This window comes from Bubalus bubalis, chromosome 24, assembly GCF_019923935.1.
Source record: "Bubalus bubalis isolate 160015118507 breed Murrah chromosome 24, NDDB_SH_1, whole genome shotgun sequence".
Classification (NCBI taxonomy): domain Eukaryota; kingdom Metazoa; phylum Chordata; class Mammalia; order Artiodactyla; family Bovidae; genus Bubalus; species Bubalus bubalis.
The window spans coordinates 40,500,473-40,518,847 of NC_059180.1; the positions used below are offsets into that span (position 1 = coordinate 40,500,473).

Genomic DNA, 18,375 nt, shown 5'->3' on the forward strand with positions numbered 1-18,375 from the left:
CCGCCTTCCCCTCGGCCCCTCAGGAACTACGACTTCCGGCGGCTCCGACGTCGCAGGGATGGATTGGTGGCTTCGGAATCACTCTATGTTGCAGATCGGGCTCTGATTGGCTGGGTATTTCCGTCAGTCACAGCTAGGTTCAATGGCCTCTGCAAAAGGGTGGGGCTTAAGGGGTCGGGTGCTGGAGCCCGCTCCCGAAAAAGATGCCAGGGCTCCGTTGGTGGAGACAGGAAGAGTAGAAAGAAGAGCGTATCAGCGGTGACGGGGGCGGATACTTCCTCCGGGATTGCCCAATCGCAGAGTCGGGACAGTTTCTATAAATGCTTGAGTCTCGCGGCCCCGCGGTCTTTTAGGATCAAGCACGCGGTTGGAAACGTCGCTGTAGGTTCCCAGTGCTGCACTTTGGAGGGCCGGGACCCTGGCCCAGCGGGGCTTGGGGAGGTGGCCCAAATTCGTCGGCCAACCTGGTCTCCGGGCTCCTCCCTCAGCCCGAGCGCCCACATTGGTCTTTAGCTCTCCGCCCGTCTGCCTCCCGCTCTCCGCAGTTCCGTCGGAAGTCCGAATTATTTCTGGTTCCCAGAGGTAAGACTGGACTGCCCTGGCTTCCCAAATCCAGTTCCGGGCCTGTGATGAATTGCTTTAATTTCTGACACCTCGTATGAAAACTGCACGTGCGGTCTGATTATATTGCAAGACTGAGGCTTTAGGGTGCCCCCACCGTGGAAGGGCCTGGGGGTGAAAACACGTCTTGCCAGAAATGGCAGGATAGAGCATCTGTCTACAATTGGGCTCTTTCTGACTTTCAGGACCGTCGGTGACCCGGCTGGAGACCTTGAGGTCAGCGTCTTTCTAAGGGGCCTTGGTTCCCTGACGGGGATCCTTGGATTCCAGGTAAATCCAGGGCCTTTCCCAGCTGCGGCTGGGAAATGTCTGGCTTTTCCCTCTCTTCACGGTTTCTGCCTCGCTTTTTTTCTAAGGCTTCCCTCTTGGGAGGAAGGCTGGTGTTTCGTGCCTTTTGGGAGGATAATTTCTTGAACCTCACTCGCAAACTGTGCCTTGGTCAAACTCAATGCTATGTCCGGTAGAATTCATACGTCCCTTTAGGCATCATCAGGAACGCAGGGTGAACGACTTGGAACCCTCCTGTTGCTCCCACCTCACCCTCTGCCTTCGTGCCACCTTCTGTTACTCCCAATTCCAGTTCCCCCAAGTTATTTTTATTCCCTCTTGGACCCCCTTCACTTCCAGCCTGTGCAGTATATTCCCACCTGCAAGCACCCTATTGCCTGGTCAGTTCCATGCAGCCCAGTCCCCGGGGGATATACTCAAGTATAGGAAAATAAGAGAGACGATATGGTCAGTTCAGCCAACTGCAGTGTATCAAGTTTGATACTCTTTTAAGGTTTTCTAAAAATCTTTCACAGGCTGTCCCTGAAAGAGAACAGGGTTTTCTTCCTCTTAGATCATTTCCTTGATCTTTTTCAGTGTTTAATGGCTTTCAAATACACTTTCTCATCCCTTCTCACAGGTTGACCTCTCTGCTCCCTAGGGTCAGTCCCCCTGAAACTAGGCAAAAACTCAGTTACAATTAGACCCATAAACACAAATGCCATAGCTCCTAGAGGTGGCCTTCGAAGTATTTAGTGATGGAGAAGGAAAGGACTCACCATGAAAAAGCCAGACCAAGGCTCAAACTAAATAGATAGCCTTTGCTCTCAGCCATGCTTCATACATAACCTCAGGGCAACCCAAAGTGGGCAGGAGGGGTCAACCATCAGTCTGGAGGTGAAACGAACAAGGGGGGTTTAAGTGTAAGCCAACTAGCCGTTGGCCAGTGAGTACCAGGAGCTCCCAGGCCATGCCCAGTCTACACACAGGCTAGTCACTGGGGATGGGACTGCCCTTGGTCGCTAAGGAGGGGGGCCCTTCTCCTGGGATGGCCATGCTGGAAGCCCAGGGATTCTCGTTGCTCCCCCACCACAAGATGTCTGTATCCATCGAGGAGCCCCTGATGGCAGGTAAGAATTTTTTTTTCTTTATATGAGAGCCACTTTGTCCAGATTTCTCATGCTGGGCCTTCTTCCTGGTGACTAGCTGATGGAAGTCCTTGCCCCTTACTTCACTGAGCCTCTCACATGCCTTTTGAGTTGAGTGTCCTACCCCACTATCAAGAAGAGACCTGGGCTCCCTCAGAGCCACATGGCGGTTAGGTGGCCTTAAGCAGCGTCTAACCTTGACCCTGGCTAAGGCTGATCAACAAGAAGAGCAAGGGCCTGTACCCAGCCAGAGTCTACAAGCTGTGAACCCTGCAGTTTGAGACAAAGGAGTCCCTCTGCTAAGTCACTTCAGTCGTGTACGACTCTGTGCAACCCCAGAGACAGCAGCCCACTTGGCTCCGCCGTCCCTGGGACTCTCCAGGCAAGAACAATGGAGTGGGTTGCCATTTCCTTCTCCAATGCATGGAAGCGAAAAGTGAAAGTGAAGTCGCTCAGTCATGTCTGACTCCTAGCGACCCCATGGACCGCAGCCCACCAGGGCTCCTCCGTCCATGGGATTTTCCAGGCAAGAGTACTGGAGTGGGGTGCCATTGCCTTCTCTGAGAGGAGTCCCTGGAAGGCCATAAATGGCCAACCAGCAGAAACTCAGCTTAAGCCAAAAGCTGCTTGTCCTAACAGACAAAAGCCAAAAGCTGCTTGTCCTAACAGACAATAGCCATAAGATTAGAGGGAAAATGTTACAGCCCTAAACAGATGCACTCTTAAAACATAGGCTCTTGGTGCTCTGTCTGAATCCAAGAGTCCCATTCTGTCGGTTAGCCAAATGAGGGATACAAGATGGTGTGAGACCTCAACAGGAAAATGCAGTAGTCCCCTTGTGGCCAATCCTTATAAAAGTCCCTGAAGATACTATGTCGTTCACTCTCTGACCTTAAATCCCAGTTGATCCCTCACAATATCAGATTGCCTTTGAGTGGACTAACCCCAACTTGGACCAGATGCAACAGTGTACTTGGTGGACAGAAGTACCCACCGTAGGGGTGTTGGGACATCAACACTTGTTTGCCCAAACCCTAAGAAAGAAACTAAAGATTTGCTAAAAGGGACTGTTCTACAGTTTGTAAATAACATGTTGATATGGAGGCTCGGATGAGAATGACATTGAAGTTCTTAATTTTCTTCAAGCCCGGGGTTACTGATTCTTCCAGAAAAAGGCACAAATTTCATAGCAACAAGTTCAATACATGGAATATATTGTAACCCCTGGAAATAGACAGCTGTCCCAAGAGAGAAGAGCTATATTAGGCTTGAGTGCCCCTAAAGATGTTTTTTTGTACTTATAAAATTTGCCCTCACTAAAGCTTTTCTCTTTAAAAAGCCATTTTGTATCTGGCTGGAAAGGAAGGGAGTACTCTGGAGGGTAGGGTCCTAATACAGAAGCTGGGAGGCTTCCAAGCAACTAGATTAAGTGGCTCCAGGTTGGCCTGGCAGTAGCTGCTGACAATTTGATTACTGGAGGAGGCTAACAAGCTTAACCTTTGGAAAGTGAAAGTCACTCAGTCATGTGACCTTGCAGCCCCATGGACTATACAGTTCATGGACTTCTCCAGGCCAGAATACTGGAGTGGGTAGCCTTTCCCTTCTCCAGGGGATCGTCCCAATCCAGCCCAGATCCCCCACATTGCAGATAGATTCTTTACCGGCTGAGCCACCAGGGAAGCCCTAACCTTATTGTTGAGAATGTAAATTAGTACAGCTACTATGGAAAACAGTATGGGAGTTCCTCCAGCTCCAGCATATGATCCAGCAGTCCAACTCATGGACACATACCCAGACAAAACAATTTTCAAAAAGATAACATGCGCTCCTGTGTGGATAGTGAAGAGAAAACAAAAAACAGTTGCTTAACGTTTATTGCTATGCTCACCACTTCTGCTTCTGTGAACCGGCCTACTTATTGGGTCAGCCAAACTGCTTAGGCGGGAAAGTCACTAGGACACAGAATCCCATGCCATATAAAAGATAGCCAGAACAAAGCCTGTGCACTCAGCCTCTGGGGACAACTCTGTGGAGTCCAGACAGGTGCTAAATAAACTGCTGTTCTGCATCTCCGAGTGTCACTTGTCTCTTTCCCTTGCCATGGTTTCTGTAACAAGAAATGGAAGCAACCTAAATGTCCATTGACAGATATGATACATTTTTATCCAAGATGTGGTACATATATGCTATGGAATATTGTTAAGTCACTAGGTCCTGTCCAACTTTTAGGGACCCCATTAACTGCAGCTCACCGGGCTCCTCTGTCCATGAGATTTCCCTGGCAAGACGCCTGGAGTGGGTTGCCATTGCCACTTCCTTCCTCTGAGCCAGCCTTTGCACTCTCACCCCCAAGTGGCTCTTTAGTTCCTTTTCATTTTCTGCCATTAGGGTTCAGTCCAGTCGCTCAGTCGTGTCCGACTCTTTGCGACCCCATGAATTGCAGTACGCCAGGCCTCCCTGTCCATCACCAACTCATGGAGTTCAATGACACGTCTGTTGAGTCAGTGATGCCATCCAGCCATCTCATCCTGTCGTCCCCTTCTGCCCCCAGTCCCTCCCAGCATCAGTCTTTTCCAATGAGTCAACTCTTCACATGAGGTGGCCAAAGCACTGGAGTTACAGCTTCAGCATCATTCCCTCCAAAGAAATCCCAGGGCTGATCTTCAGAATGGACTGGTTGGATCTCCTTGCAGTCCAAGGGACTCACAAGAGTCTTCTCCAACACCACAGTTCAAAAGCATCAATTCTTCGGCGCTCAGCCTTCACAGTCCAACTCTCACATCCATACATGACCACAGGAAAAACCATAGCCTTGACTAGACGGACCTTTGTTGGCAAAGTAATGTCTCTGCTTTTCAGTATGCTATCTAGGTTGGTCATAACTTTCCTTCCAAGGAGTAAGCGTCTTTTAATTTCATGGCTGCAGTCGCCATCTGCACTGATTTTGGAGCCCCCCAAAATAAAGTCTGATACTGTTTCCACTGTTGGCCCATCTATTTCCCATGAAGTGATGGGACTGGATGCCATAATCCTCGTTTTCTGCATGTTGAGCTTTAAGCCAACTTTTTCACTCTCCTTTCACTTTCATCAAGAGGCTTTTTAGTTCCTAATGGCAGGGTGGTATCTGCGTATTTGAGGTTATTTCTCCTGGCAGTCTCGCTTTCTCCATGATCCACTGATTGTTGGCAGTTCTGTTCTGCCTCTTTGAAACCAAGCTTGTGTATTTGGAAGTTGTTGGTTCCCATACTGCTGAACCCTGGTTTGGAGGGTTTTGAGCATACTTTTGCTAGCATGCTTATTTCACGTGCTACACGCTTATGAGCAAAACCCCTCGTCTCACAGTGGAATACTATGTGCTCATTCGTGTCAACTCGTGGTCAGGTAGTGACCACGTGAAGTGTGTAGCCCATGGGATATTCGGTTCAGCCACTCAGTCATGTCCAACACGTCCTGTGTTGACGTGTCCCAACTCTTTCAATGTTAACTCAGCTGTAAAACATGAAACGCTGTTTACAGCAACATGGATGGGTCTAGAGAGAGATGTATGATGGGACCACTTTGCTGTACACCAGAAATTAAAACATTGTAAGTCAGTGATACTTCAGTAAAAATTTTAAAGAATTTGCCACACCTTCAACCCTCCTAAACCCCAAGTAACAGTAACACATTAGCCTTGACTCAGCTTGACAAGAAAATCTGTGACCATGGACTGTCCATGGAATTCTCCAGGGGATCTTCCCAACCCAAGTGTTGAACATAGGCGGATTCTTTACCAGCTGAGCCACAAAGAAGCCCAAGAATATTGTGAGTGGGTAGCCTATCCCTTCTCCAAGGGATCTTCTGACCCAGGATTCAAACTGGAGTCTCCTGTGTTGCAGGTGGATTCTTTACCAACTGAGCTATCAGGGAAGCTCAGGGGAAGGAAACATTCAAAATGCCATGTGTCTGTAAAGCATGTAACAATCCCCTATAAAGTATGGGGCTGAGATCTTGCAGCTTGAAAACAAGTAGCCACCGTTCATTGCCATGGACACCGAAAGGTCCGAAGTTAGGCAAGGGAGCAGCAGGGCAGATGGGCCAGCAGAGGAAGCTGTCCTGACTCGCACCGACGACACTGACCCCACCCCTTTTACTTCTGACAGCCCCTGAGGAGACCCGGGCCCAGAAGTGAGGGCCAAAGAGGGATGGATGGTGGCGCTTCCATCACAAATCGCTTTCTGACCAATGGAAATGTACCAGAGGGCTGTGAGAATGACCAAGGCAAAGAAATACTGGGGAACAATAGAATGGGTGAGACTTAAGAGATCTCATCAAGAAATTTGGAGTTTATCAAGGGGATATTCCATGCAAGGATGGGAAGGATAAAGGACAGAAATGGTAAGGGCCTAACAGGCAGAAGAGATTAAGAAGAGGTGGCAAGAATACACAGAACTATACCAGAAAGGTCTTATTAACTGGATAGCCAGGGTGGTATTGTCACTCACCTAGAACCAGACATCCTGGAGTAAAGTGGATCTTAGACGTTACTACAAAGCTAGTAGAGGTGATAGAATTCCAGCTGAGCTATTTCAAATCTGAAAGAATGCTGTGAAAGTACTGCTCTGAATGTCAAGAAATTTGGAAAACAGGTGGCCACAGGACGGAATGGTCCGTTTTCATTCCGTTCCCTGTGAAAGTTGCTCAGTTGTGTCCTACTCTTTGTGACCCCATGGACTATACAATCCATGGAGTTCTCCAGGCCAGAATACTGGAGTGGGTAGCCTTTCCCTTCTCCAGAGGATCTTCCCCACCCAGGAATCAAACCCAGGTCTCCTGCATTGCAGGTGGATTCTTTACCAGCTGAGCCACAAGGGAAGCCCAAAAACAGTGCTAAAGAATGTTCAAACCACAGCACAACTGCACTCATTTCACATGATAGCAAGGTTTCAGCGGTACATGAACTGAGGACTTGTACAAACTGGGTTTTGGAAAGGCAGAGCAACCAGAGATCAAATTGCCGATGGTGGTGCCCCCAAGGTCAGCGGGCCTGATGGGATCTGTATCTCCTGGGTAGGCTTGGCACCAAGCACCTAGTACAGTTTTTGCCTCCGCCAAAGCCTTTGAAAAGGCTTATACAACCACATTCAGTGGTGGGATCTTCTCAAACTGCACCAGAACCCCTGCCCGGGCAGACTGCTAAAGTGGCTTGATTCCACAGCAGTGCCCCAGGACTGTACCCCTCCCAGACATCTATTTCTTTGTAGTCTGGATATAAACCAACTGCCCTCTTGAACAGACTACAACCCCTCTTTCCCAGGATTAGCTGTGGCCTTTGCTTGTATAGACCATGCTGTTTATGAGACAGTGTACACTGAGTAACCAAACAAACCTAGTATGACCGTCTATAACATCACCCACCCTGGGGGAGAAGGGCAGTTGGCCTCGTTTCAGCAGGGGTTGGAGCTCTCTGTTGTGGGGCCACCCTGTCTGCCATGAGTGAATCCACCTGGAATTCACTGCAGACCCTCATCGTCTCTTAAGTTCCTGGGCTGATAAAGTGACTAATAATAGGCTGGCCTTGTTCTTCCTCCTAGCTGAACAAAGGAGGTGTGTTACATCATGACACTGGGGTAGTAGAAGAAAATACACGACCGTGCCAAGTGGCCTCATCCTTTCTGATGGGGTAACCCAAGTGCTGACTGTCTAGACTGCACTTTAAAGGGATGTTATTGAGTATTGTCTGGTTTTTAACCCCCATTTGGGCCTCTAGTTGCCATAATCCTTTTACTAGCATTTAGTCCCTGCCTTTTTAATCTGTTGAGTTTGTTTCTCCCAGTTTGCAACAATTCCATGTTAAGGTGATGGTGAGGCAGGGGCTCCAGCAGAAGTCACCCTGGACGAGGCAGGGATAGAGTTCCATGGCCCTGGTTAGGTAGGGGCCGTGAGCCTAGCGCTAGGCTGAAGAAGCTGTAGAAGACCTTTACCTCTCAACCTCTTGGTAGATTTCTTGGGGTCCAGCATGTGTGTGATCACACCTGTTAGCACCCCAGAGGACTCCCTGGGATGACAGCTCATCCCTGGGCAGTCTTGGAGCAACATGAAAATGGAAGTTCATGCCAGTGATTTTCCACCTACCAGGACCACCTTCTCTAGGTTTTTGGGTTGTCTTTGCCTTGGGGTAGTTCGTGAACTCTTTAATTCCTTAGGGATGGTCCCAGAGCTTGTGGCTGTCTTTCAATGGACGAGGCAGGCACTCCAGAAAACAAACTTTATTCACTAGGACCGGAAACAAAAGCTTTTGATCAAAAGACTGATTTGGAGTTTTTTCTTTAGCACAAGGTGGAATGCTCTGCCCACCCCTGTGACTTGACCTCACTGAGCCCAGGCTGTGTGTCAGCCTGCTGAAGTGGTACCCTGGTCCACAGGCAAGGCTGGTGGTCCTGGTTTCCCTGACATTTCCGTGACTTCCCATGGGCTGAACACTGCGTTACAAAGCCATAGCCTTGGCATCCTCCATGGGAATCTGAAAGACCCTGTTGATGTGGAACCGGGGCCTCCCATTGGGGGGCTGGCAGCAGGCAGTTGTCTTTGAGGTGCAGTGCAGGATGGGATTGGTGGTGAAGCCCTCTGCCCCAGGTGTGGGCAGGGTCCTGCCCCTTCCTTCCTGGGCAGCGAGTGCAGCTGAAGACAATGGCTTTCTAGGCAGTTAGGCACTATACATACGGTGTGGGTGCTGCAGCCCAGCCTGAAAGTTGGGGGCACCCATGGGAGGATGGAGGCGGCAGAGTCCCGTGGCCAGAGGGCCAGGGGCCTGGGAGTCTACCCTTCGGTGTCCCTCTGTACAGAAGATGGTTGCCTTGGGGCAAGGCCCTTGGGCAGCAGCAGGTGAAGGACTGCAGACGCTCTGGCTTTGTGCAGCCCATTTGTTGGGACCTCGGCTCTGGATCACTGCCCATATGAGGGGTGGGTGAGGCTCAGCCTGGGACTGACTGCTGTAGACTGTCTAGTCTTCCAGGAGGACGCCTGGTGGCCAGGCCCCACAGGCTCAGGGTCTGCAGCAGGAAGCCCCCCGGCCCTCCCTCTTGATGTAGTCGTGCAGCTGGAAGCGGGGCTCGCTGGGGGCCTTGGTGTGGCGCTGTTTCAGCTCCCTGTGGGGCAGGGATAACTGTGGGATGGGGCAACCTGGACCCCCAAGGAGGGGGTGCAGAACCCTGGGTCTGGGGCTCCTCCTGGTGACCACGAGGACTCACTTGGCTATGGCTGTGAAGGCCAAGTCCACATTGAGGCCCGTCTTGGCGCTGGTCTCCATGAACGGCAGCCTGTAGTCCTGCAAACAGCGTGGGCAGCCTGGCAGGGGCGGCTCAGGCGCCATAGCCCTGGGCGCTCACCCGCCACCCACCCCACCCCAGCTCACCTTGGCCAGCTTCTCCGCATCCTCCCGCTTCACTGCACGCTCCTGGGCAGAGTCCACCTGGTGTAGGAACCTTGGTGAGAGCTGGCCCCATCACCCCCTACCCCCACCCCCGGCTCCCCTGCGAGGCTAGAGTGCCCACCTTGTTCCCCAGCAGCATGAGAACCACATCGTCCTGGGCGTGCTCCTGGATCTCGGTCAGCCAGGCCTGCAGGGGCGGAGCTGAGGCCAGGCTGGAGGCCAGCGCTCCGGGCCCCCCTGCCCCTCCAGGATGCACCCCCGGTGTGCCTGATGGTGCCTGACCAGCAGAGGGGCCCCGGAGCTCATGCTCCCTGGGCGCCATGCACAGGCAGCCCAACAGCTCCCTCATCTAAGCTGTTGGACTGGAAAGTCCCCCAGGACCTCCATTTCTGCTTGTTCAACATGCACCTGGTGGGGTCGTCTTTCCCCCTCCCCCGCTGTCAGGAGGGTCCTCAGGAGTCTGGGACCCTGAGGCCATCTGTACCGGAGGGGGTTGGGGGCGTGGGTGGCCCCATCTTGGCCTGTCTCCCCACCGCCTGACCCCCCCGGAAGGAAGCCTCTGACCTGGATGCTGTCGAAGGAGGCCTTGTTGGTGACGTCATAGAGCAGCAGCAGTGCTGGGGGGAAGGGCAGTGAGGACCTCTGAGCCCACAGCACCCGCCCCTCACCCCCGCCTCCTGCTCCCCTCGTACCCTGGGTGCCCTCCTGGGGCAGAAGCCTGGGGGCCGTGGCCCCGTGCTCACCATGGGCGTCGCGGTAGTAGGCGTGAGTGACGCTGCGGAACCTCTCCTGGCCAGCCGTGTCCCAGATCTGTGGCCAGGGCGCATGCAGCCATCAGCGCTGTCCGGGCCTTCCCAGGGGCCCCCTGCCCTCACCCCCCACCTCACATCACCCCTCACCTGCAGCTTCACCTTCATGCCGTCCACGTCCACAACTTTGTTCTGAAACACAACCAGCCAGCTCCAGCGAGGGCCCATCCTAGGTGGCGGTGCCCCTAGGGTCCAAGGACCCGTGCCCTTCTGGTGGGGTTGGGGGTCGGGGGGCAGTGGATAGGGTGGGGGGGACAGGCAGCGCCAGGCCAGGGCTGAACCTGAGGTGAAGAGCTCCGGTGTGCCCCCGAGCCCACCACCCCACGCCTCCGCTCGCCAGACTCTGCCTTCAGGCCCCACCACCTGGTTCTCTGCCCTCCACCTGCAGATAACTGTTCAGTTCAGTTCAGTCACTCAGTCGTGTCCAACTCTTTGCGACCCCATGAATCACAGCACGCCAAGCTTCCCTGTCCATCACCAACTCCCGGAGTTCACTCAGACTCACGTCCATCGAGTCAGTGATGCCATCCAGCCATCTCATCCTCTGTCATCCCCTTCTCCTCCTGCCCCCAACCCCTCCCAGCATCAGTCTTTTCCAATGAGTCAACTCCCCTTGAATCTGAGTTCCCTCCTGGCGGCCCATGCACAGCGGGTGCCCAGGCCACTCCCGCCCAGATGGCCATCCTGATGGACTTGGAGGTTGCCCCCCTCCATGGCCAGCTGTGTCCAACTCTGGGCCAGGTGTTTCTTCCTCTGCCCAGCCTGGAGGGAGGCCTGGCACACATCCCTGCCAGCTCCCCTGCCCTCCAGGGACCCTGGTGGCCAGTCACTGAGGCCTGTTGACCTGCACCCCCAGCCCATCCCCTCTCCTTCAGCCCAGCTCGTGCCAGCCTCAGCTGGCTTCCCTGTGCCCACTTACCGTTTCAGCTTCACCCTGTATTCCTCTCCCTAGTTCTCTGCCCCTAGCCCCCGGGCCACCGGCACCTCTCTCTTGCAGGGCTTATTTGGAGTCCCCCACTGTGTGACTCCAGGCCTGTTGCCCACACTATGCCTCAGTTTCCCCATCCACAAATGGGGATAGCCAGGGTGCCCGTCACACGGTTGCCAATTACTTTACGAGCACTGTGTGCAAAGCACACAGAACTGAGTCTGGCCCGGAGCGGGGCTAAAGTGGTCACTTAAAAGCCTCTCTTCTGCAGCCCCCTAGGGATGGGCTCCAAGCGGGAAGCGCAGAGCCCAGGACCTGGCCCCAGTGGGCGCGCCCTGTGGGCTGACTGGTGATGCACCCTCGCGGAGCCCTCCCAGTTCAGGACTAGAGCAGGAAGTGGCTCAACTCTGGCTCCCATCTGCCGAGGTGGGGGCGGGGGCTGCCAGTCACCAGCTGAGGCCCCGGGAACAGCACTTCCTCCCTCTGCACCAGCTCCTGCTGTCGGGGTGTTTCTGGGTCTCCAGGGAACGGGCGCAGCCATCTGTCCAGCTGCAGGGACATCCCACCTTCCCCGGCGCCCGGAACAGGGTGTGAACCAAACTGCCTCACCTCCCTCCGCGCCTGCCCTGGAGCCGAGAGGTGACAAGGGGGAGGTGAGGCCAGGGCCACCTCCGCTTCTGGCGCCTCAGCCCTTACTTCATCCCAGAGCACGTGAGGGGCTCTGCCCCCCCACCCCAAAGGGGATAGAGAGCGGCTCCCCAGACCAGAGGGAGCTCCGCCCACCCCACCCCACCCCGCCCCCGTCCCCAGAATGGGCCTCCCTCCCCACCTTCCGCAGACTGAGTCTAATTACAGGGTGAGAAAAATGCAAATCTGGGATTTGCTGACAACACATCAGTACCCCAGGACACAGAGTTCAGACGGGTGCCAGAGCCCAGCAGGCCCAAGGCTGTGGTCCCCCATGACCCCGCAGGCTGCTTGGGGTGCTCGAGGGCTCTTGGGGAGCCGAGTTGAGGGCCATCCCCCAGAAGGACCCTAGGACACAGCCCTGGCGGGGGTGAGGTGGTGAGGGGGTTCTAGCAGGGGAAAGCAGTCAGGGCAGGGGGGGGCAGGGATCATTTCCCAAAAGCCTCCCCGCCCAAGGGCAAGGACTTCTTCCTGGCTCTGGGACCGAGGGTGTGCTTAAGCGCCACAGCCATCTGTCTAGTAGGACCTAGCACCTCAGGGCCCCTCTGGGCAGTGGGGCAGTGACGCTGGCCTCCCCAGCGGCCATGGGTTTTGAGTTCCCATGGGGGCACCAGGACACACCTCCCTCAAGGCATAAGATCCAGGCCCCAGGGTCGTTCCAGCCCAGGATGCAGGGGTACCATCTCTGCTTCAATCATATACACCTGCCACTTGTCCCCAGGACCCCTGAGGTGTTGGGAAGCAGGCAGCTTGGTGGTGAAGGCGTCCCAGCTTAACTATCTTGACTGTGGGAGCCAGGTGGGCCAGCCTGGGGCTCCACCTCATGAGGCTGCCAGTCCCACAGGGATAATGGAGAACCAGCTGCCAGGGGTGTTTCAAGAAGCCATGAGCTGGTGTTAGGGGCCCAGGGCATGGCTGGGCCCAGTTGGTGCTTGGGATGTCAGCCCCCTCTCTTACCCGGAAGTCGATGCCCACGGTGGAGATAAAGGTCCCCGCCAAGAAAGCCCCATCCTTGAAGCGCACGAGCAGGCAGGTCTTCCCCACGCCTGAGTCCCCCACCAGCATGACCTGGGGCATGGGGAAAGGGCAGAGGGCACCTGGGTATCTGGGAACCCCTCCAGGGGAGGGGCCAGTCTCCCCTGAGCTGGCCTGGCCAGAGGGGGCCTGTGGGTGAGGGGCAGGAGTGGAGGAGGTCTGCAGGTGCAGCAGGGCCTGGGGAGATATAGGGCCTGGACCTCTAACTGCCTCTTCTAGAAGGTTCTGTCCCCTCTCCATCAGTGGGGGGACAGAAGCTGCTGCCTTCATGCAGGGCATTACCTGGACACCATGCTTAGTCTGGAAGGGGAGCAACTGGAGTTTCATGGAGAGCAGAACCAGAGTGTTGGTCACTGGGGGCCTCCTGAGAGGCCTGGGGTGGTGGGGGTGGGGGCTCTGTGCCCAAGGGCTTCTTCCAGTCTCAGCAAGACTCTAGAGGAGTCTGCCAAGTGAGGGTCAGATCTTGGTGTGGGGAGGGGCTCAGGCTAAGTTTGTGGGCCTCAAGGGCATTCAAGACCTTCTCCCCTCCCCCAGTCTGTTACCAAAGGTTCCCAAACCCAAGGATGGGCCTGCCACCCCCACCGCCCAGGATTCACCAGCTTCTGCCTTGGCCTGAAGGAGGCCCCAGCGTGCCTCACCCAACCTTCGAACCTCTTCCTAGTCTCTCCCCCTAAAAGGAGAGTGGAAGACCCTGTGGGCCAGAGAAGGCAACATATGGGAAGATGAGGCTGGGGCCTTTGGTAGGGGCAGGAGCATCAGGGAATAAGGAGAAGATACCTGCCAAGCTCTGACTTCCGCAGGACCTCTTGTCCGGCCCTGCCCGCCGGGTGGGGGTCGCGGAGGGGGAGGGGGCAGCCTTGCCATATGTTGGGTATCCCAAACCCGGATTTGACAGCTGTGTGTGTGTGTGTGTGTGTGTGTGTGTGTGTGTGTGCGCGCGCGCGCGGGGTGCACCGCGCCAGCCTTGCCAGCTGCGGGGTGCCGCTCAGGGAGCCAGCTCCGTGCTGAAGCTCCGCAGGGCCCTGCACTGTTTCCCCGGATCCCCTCCCCGCTCAGCTCGGGCCGGACGCCACCTGCTGCACTCGCATCGCCTGGGGCTGGGGGTGCCCGTCTCACCTTGAAGGCGACGTCGTAGAAGTCGCCGCCGCCGCCGATCGAAGACCGGCCGGGCTGCGGGGGCCCGTTGGGCGGTGCCTCGGGGCCAGGGCGCGCAGTCCCGGGTCGCACCGGCCGGGGCCCATTGGCGGCGGGCAGGGCAGAGGTAGCGGGTGCGCTGCCCGCCTTGCTCTTGGGGGTCTTTTTCCTGGACATGGCGGGCGGGCTGGCGGGAGCTCAGTGCTCTCCCGCCGCAGCTGCCGCGCCCCGGGACGCCCTGCTCCCCTCGCCGTCGGAGCCAGACCGGGAGCAGAAGCCGAAGCCGTCCCGCGGCGGCGGCGGCGGCGGCGACATCCCGGGCGCCAGGCTCCGCGCCGCCCCGACCCCGCCGCCCCACGGCCGCGCAGCCACTCAGGCCCGGCCTCCCGCCGCCGCCGCCGCCAATGGCCACCAAGGGGCGGGGTCATGTAAATAAGACGGCCGCCCTGGGGGCGGGGCCCGGGGCCCGGTTCAGGAACGCCGGATCCCGGCGCCTCTGCGCCTGGGGGGACGTTACCGCCCTGTCCTGCGCCCAAGGGCCCCTCTCCATAACTGCACCCGGGCTTCGGTGCGGGTGTGGGGCGGTGGGCCTGGGTGACCGAGCACTCGGCGTCCTGTCGCTCCTCTACTGTGCACCACCCCGCCCCGCGCTGCCCCTTGCCCGGGTGACCCCCGCCCCCGGACTACCTCCAGGCCCGGGACGAGGAGAGACGGGGCCACTGAGGCAGCGGGCCTGCGTGGGATGGGCATCTGGGACTCGATCCCATCTCAGCCGGAGGTGCCACCTGGCCTGCTGCGGCACCGCCCCCTCCCTTCCAGGGCAGGCAGGTCCAGGAAGCTCCAACACTCCGTGCTTGGCAAACAAACCGGGGTGCGCCCCGCCACCTGGGGCTCAGCTGACAGCTGGTTATCAGAGGCAGGACGTAGGGGCCAGGCTGAGCGGCAGGGTGGAGGTGGCCAGGTGCTCTCCCCCTGAGCTTCTGTCTTCTGGGCTCAAGCTTCAGGATCCCTGGGGAAGGGGAAGTCAAGGCCCTCTGAGCGTTCGCTCCCCTAGGGCTCTGCCCTCAGGGATCCAGGAGGTGAAGAAGGTGGGAGGCTAGGCTATGCCTGGCTCCTGGGCTTTCCAGTGCTTTCAAGTGCTGACAGTCCAAACCCCACGCTGGGTCCTGGCAGACCCCTCTGCAGGGCCTGGCACCTCTGTCGCAGGACTGCCACCCAAGATGCTCCAAGTTTTGAGGATGAGGCTGAGTTGTTCCTGGAATCCTAGGAGTGGTGAGCCGACATGCCCTTCTCCCAGGGCTTGCAGGCAGCAGATGCAGACGAAAGGCAGCTCCCTGCTCTGCACTCCTCTGTCCTGAGACGTGACCACTGTCACTGGGACCCTGGGACCTTCAGAGGCCTGAGCCCTCTCAGCTGGCAGCACCCAGAGTCCAAATAATCACAACGGGCAGACGCTGCCTCTGGGGCTCAGAGGCTTGGGCAAACACAGATGGAAGGATGCCACCCAGCCAAGTGATTCCTTGAGAGACCTGGCAGGGCCCTGCATGAGAAGGTTGGCGCAAAGCTGCCCTGCACTGAGTGCCATCATGTGCTAGGTGCAGGTGGGTGCTGCTCTGGTGCCCTGACTATCAGATGGGAAACCAAGGCTGGGGGTTGGCGGGGGGATTGGGGGAGAAGGACCCGAAAGGGAGCAGTCTAGTCACCAGGCAGGAAGCTGCAGAGCTAGGATATCTACGTGGGAACTGTGGCTCCAGATAGCATGAAGCAGGGCTTGCCTAGAGGTTCCCTGGAGAGAGACCCATCCCTCAGGGCCCCATCAGAGCTGGGGACCCACCTGAGGGCCCCCTGACCTCCTTGCCTGTCTCGCTCCTCTGGTTCCCCAGTTCTTCCAGGTCAGTGCCCAGACGTGTGGCTGGTGAGGCCTGAGTTTGGGGTGTTGGACTCCCACAGCTGTGGCCCTGGGGACTCCAGGTATCTCACTCCCACGAGGCTGGCCCAGGGTCTCAGCGCGGCGGTGTCCACTGACCCTGGCATCCTAGTCCATGGGCTCTCTTCCTCTTCCTGCCAGCTGCTGCCAAGGCATGGGAAGCACCAGGGGCTTGAGTGCCTTAGTGCTGGGGCTACAGATGAGGTGTCCTGAGTTGAAGGGGAGGAGGGTGGCTGCTGGCAGGGTAAACAGGAAGAGAGGAGGCTGGCAATCCAGAAAGAGTGGGAAGCTAGGAGCGGAGGGGACTGAAAGCAGTGGAGAAAGACTTGACCTTGCAACCTTTAAAATTGGGAGAGTATGTGAAAATTCAGGTCTCTGGTTTCTCTTGGAAAGAGGGAATTCTGAGTCCCTGGCTTGCAGGCCCCCTCTGCCTTCCCTGCCTTCCTGCAGTTCTCCTAGTCTTTGATCATCGTGTCTTTTGGTTCCTCTGTTTTCCATCTGTCTCACCCTCTGGGATGTAAGCTCTCTGGGCACAGGAAGCAGCTTGTCTTGGTCACTGTCATATCCCTGGCAGCCAGCTCCAGGCCTCAATAAACAGTTATGAAATTGGTGAAAGAAGTATGAGCTAGAAATGTGGGCCCCACTTCAAGAGGACACATCGTTGCCAACACGGATTTGAGGGAGAACATGCCTCCACAGGCAAGAAGAGCAAGTCTAGTGTGTTGAGTGGTGAGAGCAAGACCTTGTGAGAGCAAGAGCTTGTGGAGGTGGGGCATTTGCACCGGGCTTTGAAGATTGAGCAGGAGTCCAACACTAATGGAGACAGAGAAACGTGCCAGGTGGAGGGAGTATGTGTAGATTCAGAGAGCCGGGAGGTGGGCACTTTGAGCAGAAGAGGCCAAAGTGTGTTCCAATTGCTTGGAAGAAATGAGAGGTGATTCGATTGGTGACAGAAGAGGGGGCTAGATTGGAAGGTGAGTTTAAATGTTTTTCCTAGGAGCTTGGAAGTTGTTGGGTGGGAAATAGGGAGCCATGCGTGGTTTCTGAGAGCAACAGAGAGAGGGTGCTGCTAAAGGAATAGTGGGTGTGGCCAGGGGGATCTAGGTGGTGCAGCCTGTGGACAGGGAGGTGAGTTTGAGGGGATTTCAGGAGCCCAAGGAGGGCTAATGAGGACGGAGGGGAGACAGTCCACAGGCCTGGAGGGGAGGCAAGAAAGAATCCGAGACCCTGCGGGGTGCCCGACTGGACTCAAGATGACAGGTCCTTTGCTGCTCTTCCCAGTGAGGGGAGGGTCTATGGCAGCTGTCTGTGACCGCTGTGACCAATGCAAGTGACCCTGGGCCTGTTTCTGGACCATGCCCTCCAGGCTGGCAGCTCTCCTTTCCTGTCTCCTCACACATGCTTTCTTGGGACCCAGATGCTGCCCCATGAGAAAGCTCGAGTGGCCTGGCAGAGAAGCCCAGGTGGAGAGGACCTCACTTGCCAGCCTTGTGAGCCAAGAAGACACCCTGGCAGGTCCCAGGGAGAGGAGGTGAGCCCCACCCACGCTGCAGACGCTGAGCACGTGGAGATGTCTGTCACACAGCCCTGGACTTGGGCACCCAGCAACGGGAGAAGCGGGCCCTGTAGTGGAAAGGTCAGCAGGGCGGCTCTGGCTGGAGCTGGGGATCTTCAGACCTGGAGAGACCTCCGCAAGGCAGGCTAGGTCCCCGAGGTGGGGGTTGGAGCTGAAATGAGCCCTGGGTCTGAGGTAGAGGTGAGGATGAGGGCTGTGTCTCCCTGGGGAGGGGGCATCTACCAGTGCTCGGCCCTTCTGGCTTAGGGCTGGCCCTCCCTGATACAGAATCCGCCTGCAATGCAGGAGACCCCGGTTCAATTCCTGGATTGGGAAGAGCTGCTGGAGAAGGGATAGGCTACCCACTCCAGTATTCTTGGGCTTCTCTCGCAACCCAGCTGGTAAAGAATCCGCCTGTAATGTGGGAGACTTGGGTTGGATCCCTGGGTTGGAAGATCCCCTGGAGAAGGGAAAGGTCACCCACTCCGGTATTCTGGCCTGGAGAATTCCATGGACTGTACAGTCCATAGGGTTGCAAAGAGTCGGACACGACTGAGCGACTTTCACTTTCACTGCTGGGCGGGAGGGGCTGCACAGTTCCACATCCCAGAAATGGATGGAACCACCCCAGGCACCTCTCTTGGACCCTCTCTCCAGCACCCTCTGCCAGCCTGGACCCTTGGTCCCCTTGTCTGGGGCCTTCAGCTCCTGCATTCTGCCTTCTGACTTGCCCATCCATGTCTGACCCGCTAGTCCTGGAGTGATGTGTGCTGTGGCTCCCCAGCCAAAAGAACCCTCTGGAACCGATGGCTTCAGGCAGTCTTTCTCTGGTCCCCGATTTTCCAAGCACTCC

The 18,375-nt window shown here is 56.4% G+C and overlaps 1 protein-coding gene, 1 long non-coding RNA gene and 1 other non-coding gene across 4 annotated transcripts; 2 read left to right on the top strand and 1 right to left on the bottom strand.

Moving 5' to 3' along the window:
- The first annotated feature begins 140 nt into the window (after positions 1-140).
- On the top strand, positions 141-2,026 carry LOC112581781. Its single transcript, XR_003106417.2, has 2 exons — positions 141-582; positions 807-2,026. It is a non-coding gene; the product is annotated as an uncharacterized LOC112581781 (long non-coding RNA).
- LOC112581922 lies at positions 622-704 on the top strand. The gene has a single exon (XR_003106594.1). It is a non-coding gene; the product is annotated as a small nucleolar RNA SNORD60 (small nucleolar RNA).
- Positions 2,027-8,269: 6,243 nt separating the features above from the next.
- Positions 8,270-14,383, bottom strand: RAB26 (RAB26, member RAS oncogene family). Of its 2 annotated transcripts, none has more exons than XM_025275002.2 (9): positions 14,023-14,383; positions 12,829-12,939; positions 10,347-10,388; positions 10,191-10,257; positions 10,012-10,064; positions 9,569-9,634; positions 9,430-9,486; positions 9,266-9,362; positions 8,270-9,163 (listed from the first exon to the last, which is right to left on the bottom strand). In XM_025275002.2, the coding sequence occupies exons 1-8, from the start codon at positions 14,215-14,217 to the stop codon at positions 9,270-9,272; spliced, it is 684 nt and encodes a 227-aa protein (XP_025130787.1). In that variant the 5' UTR covers positions 14,218-14,383; the 3' UTR covers positions 8,270-9,163; positions 9,266-9,269. The 2 variants fall into 2 exon arrangements, with proteins under 2 accessions (XP_025130787.1, XP_006076891.1); XM_006076829.3 differs by having other exon boundaries at positions 9,266-9,342; positions 14,023-14,376.
- Positions 14,384-18,375: the final 3,992 nt, after the last annotated feature.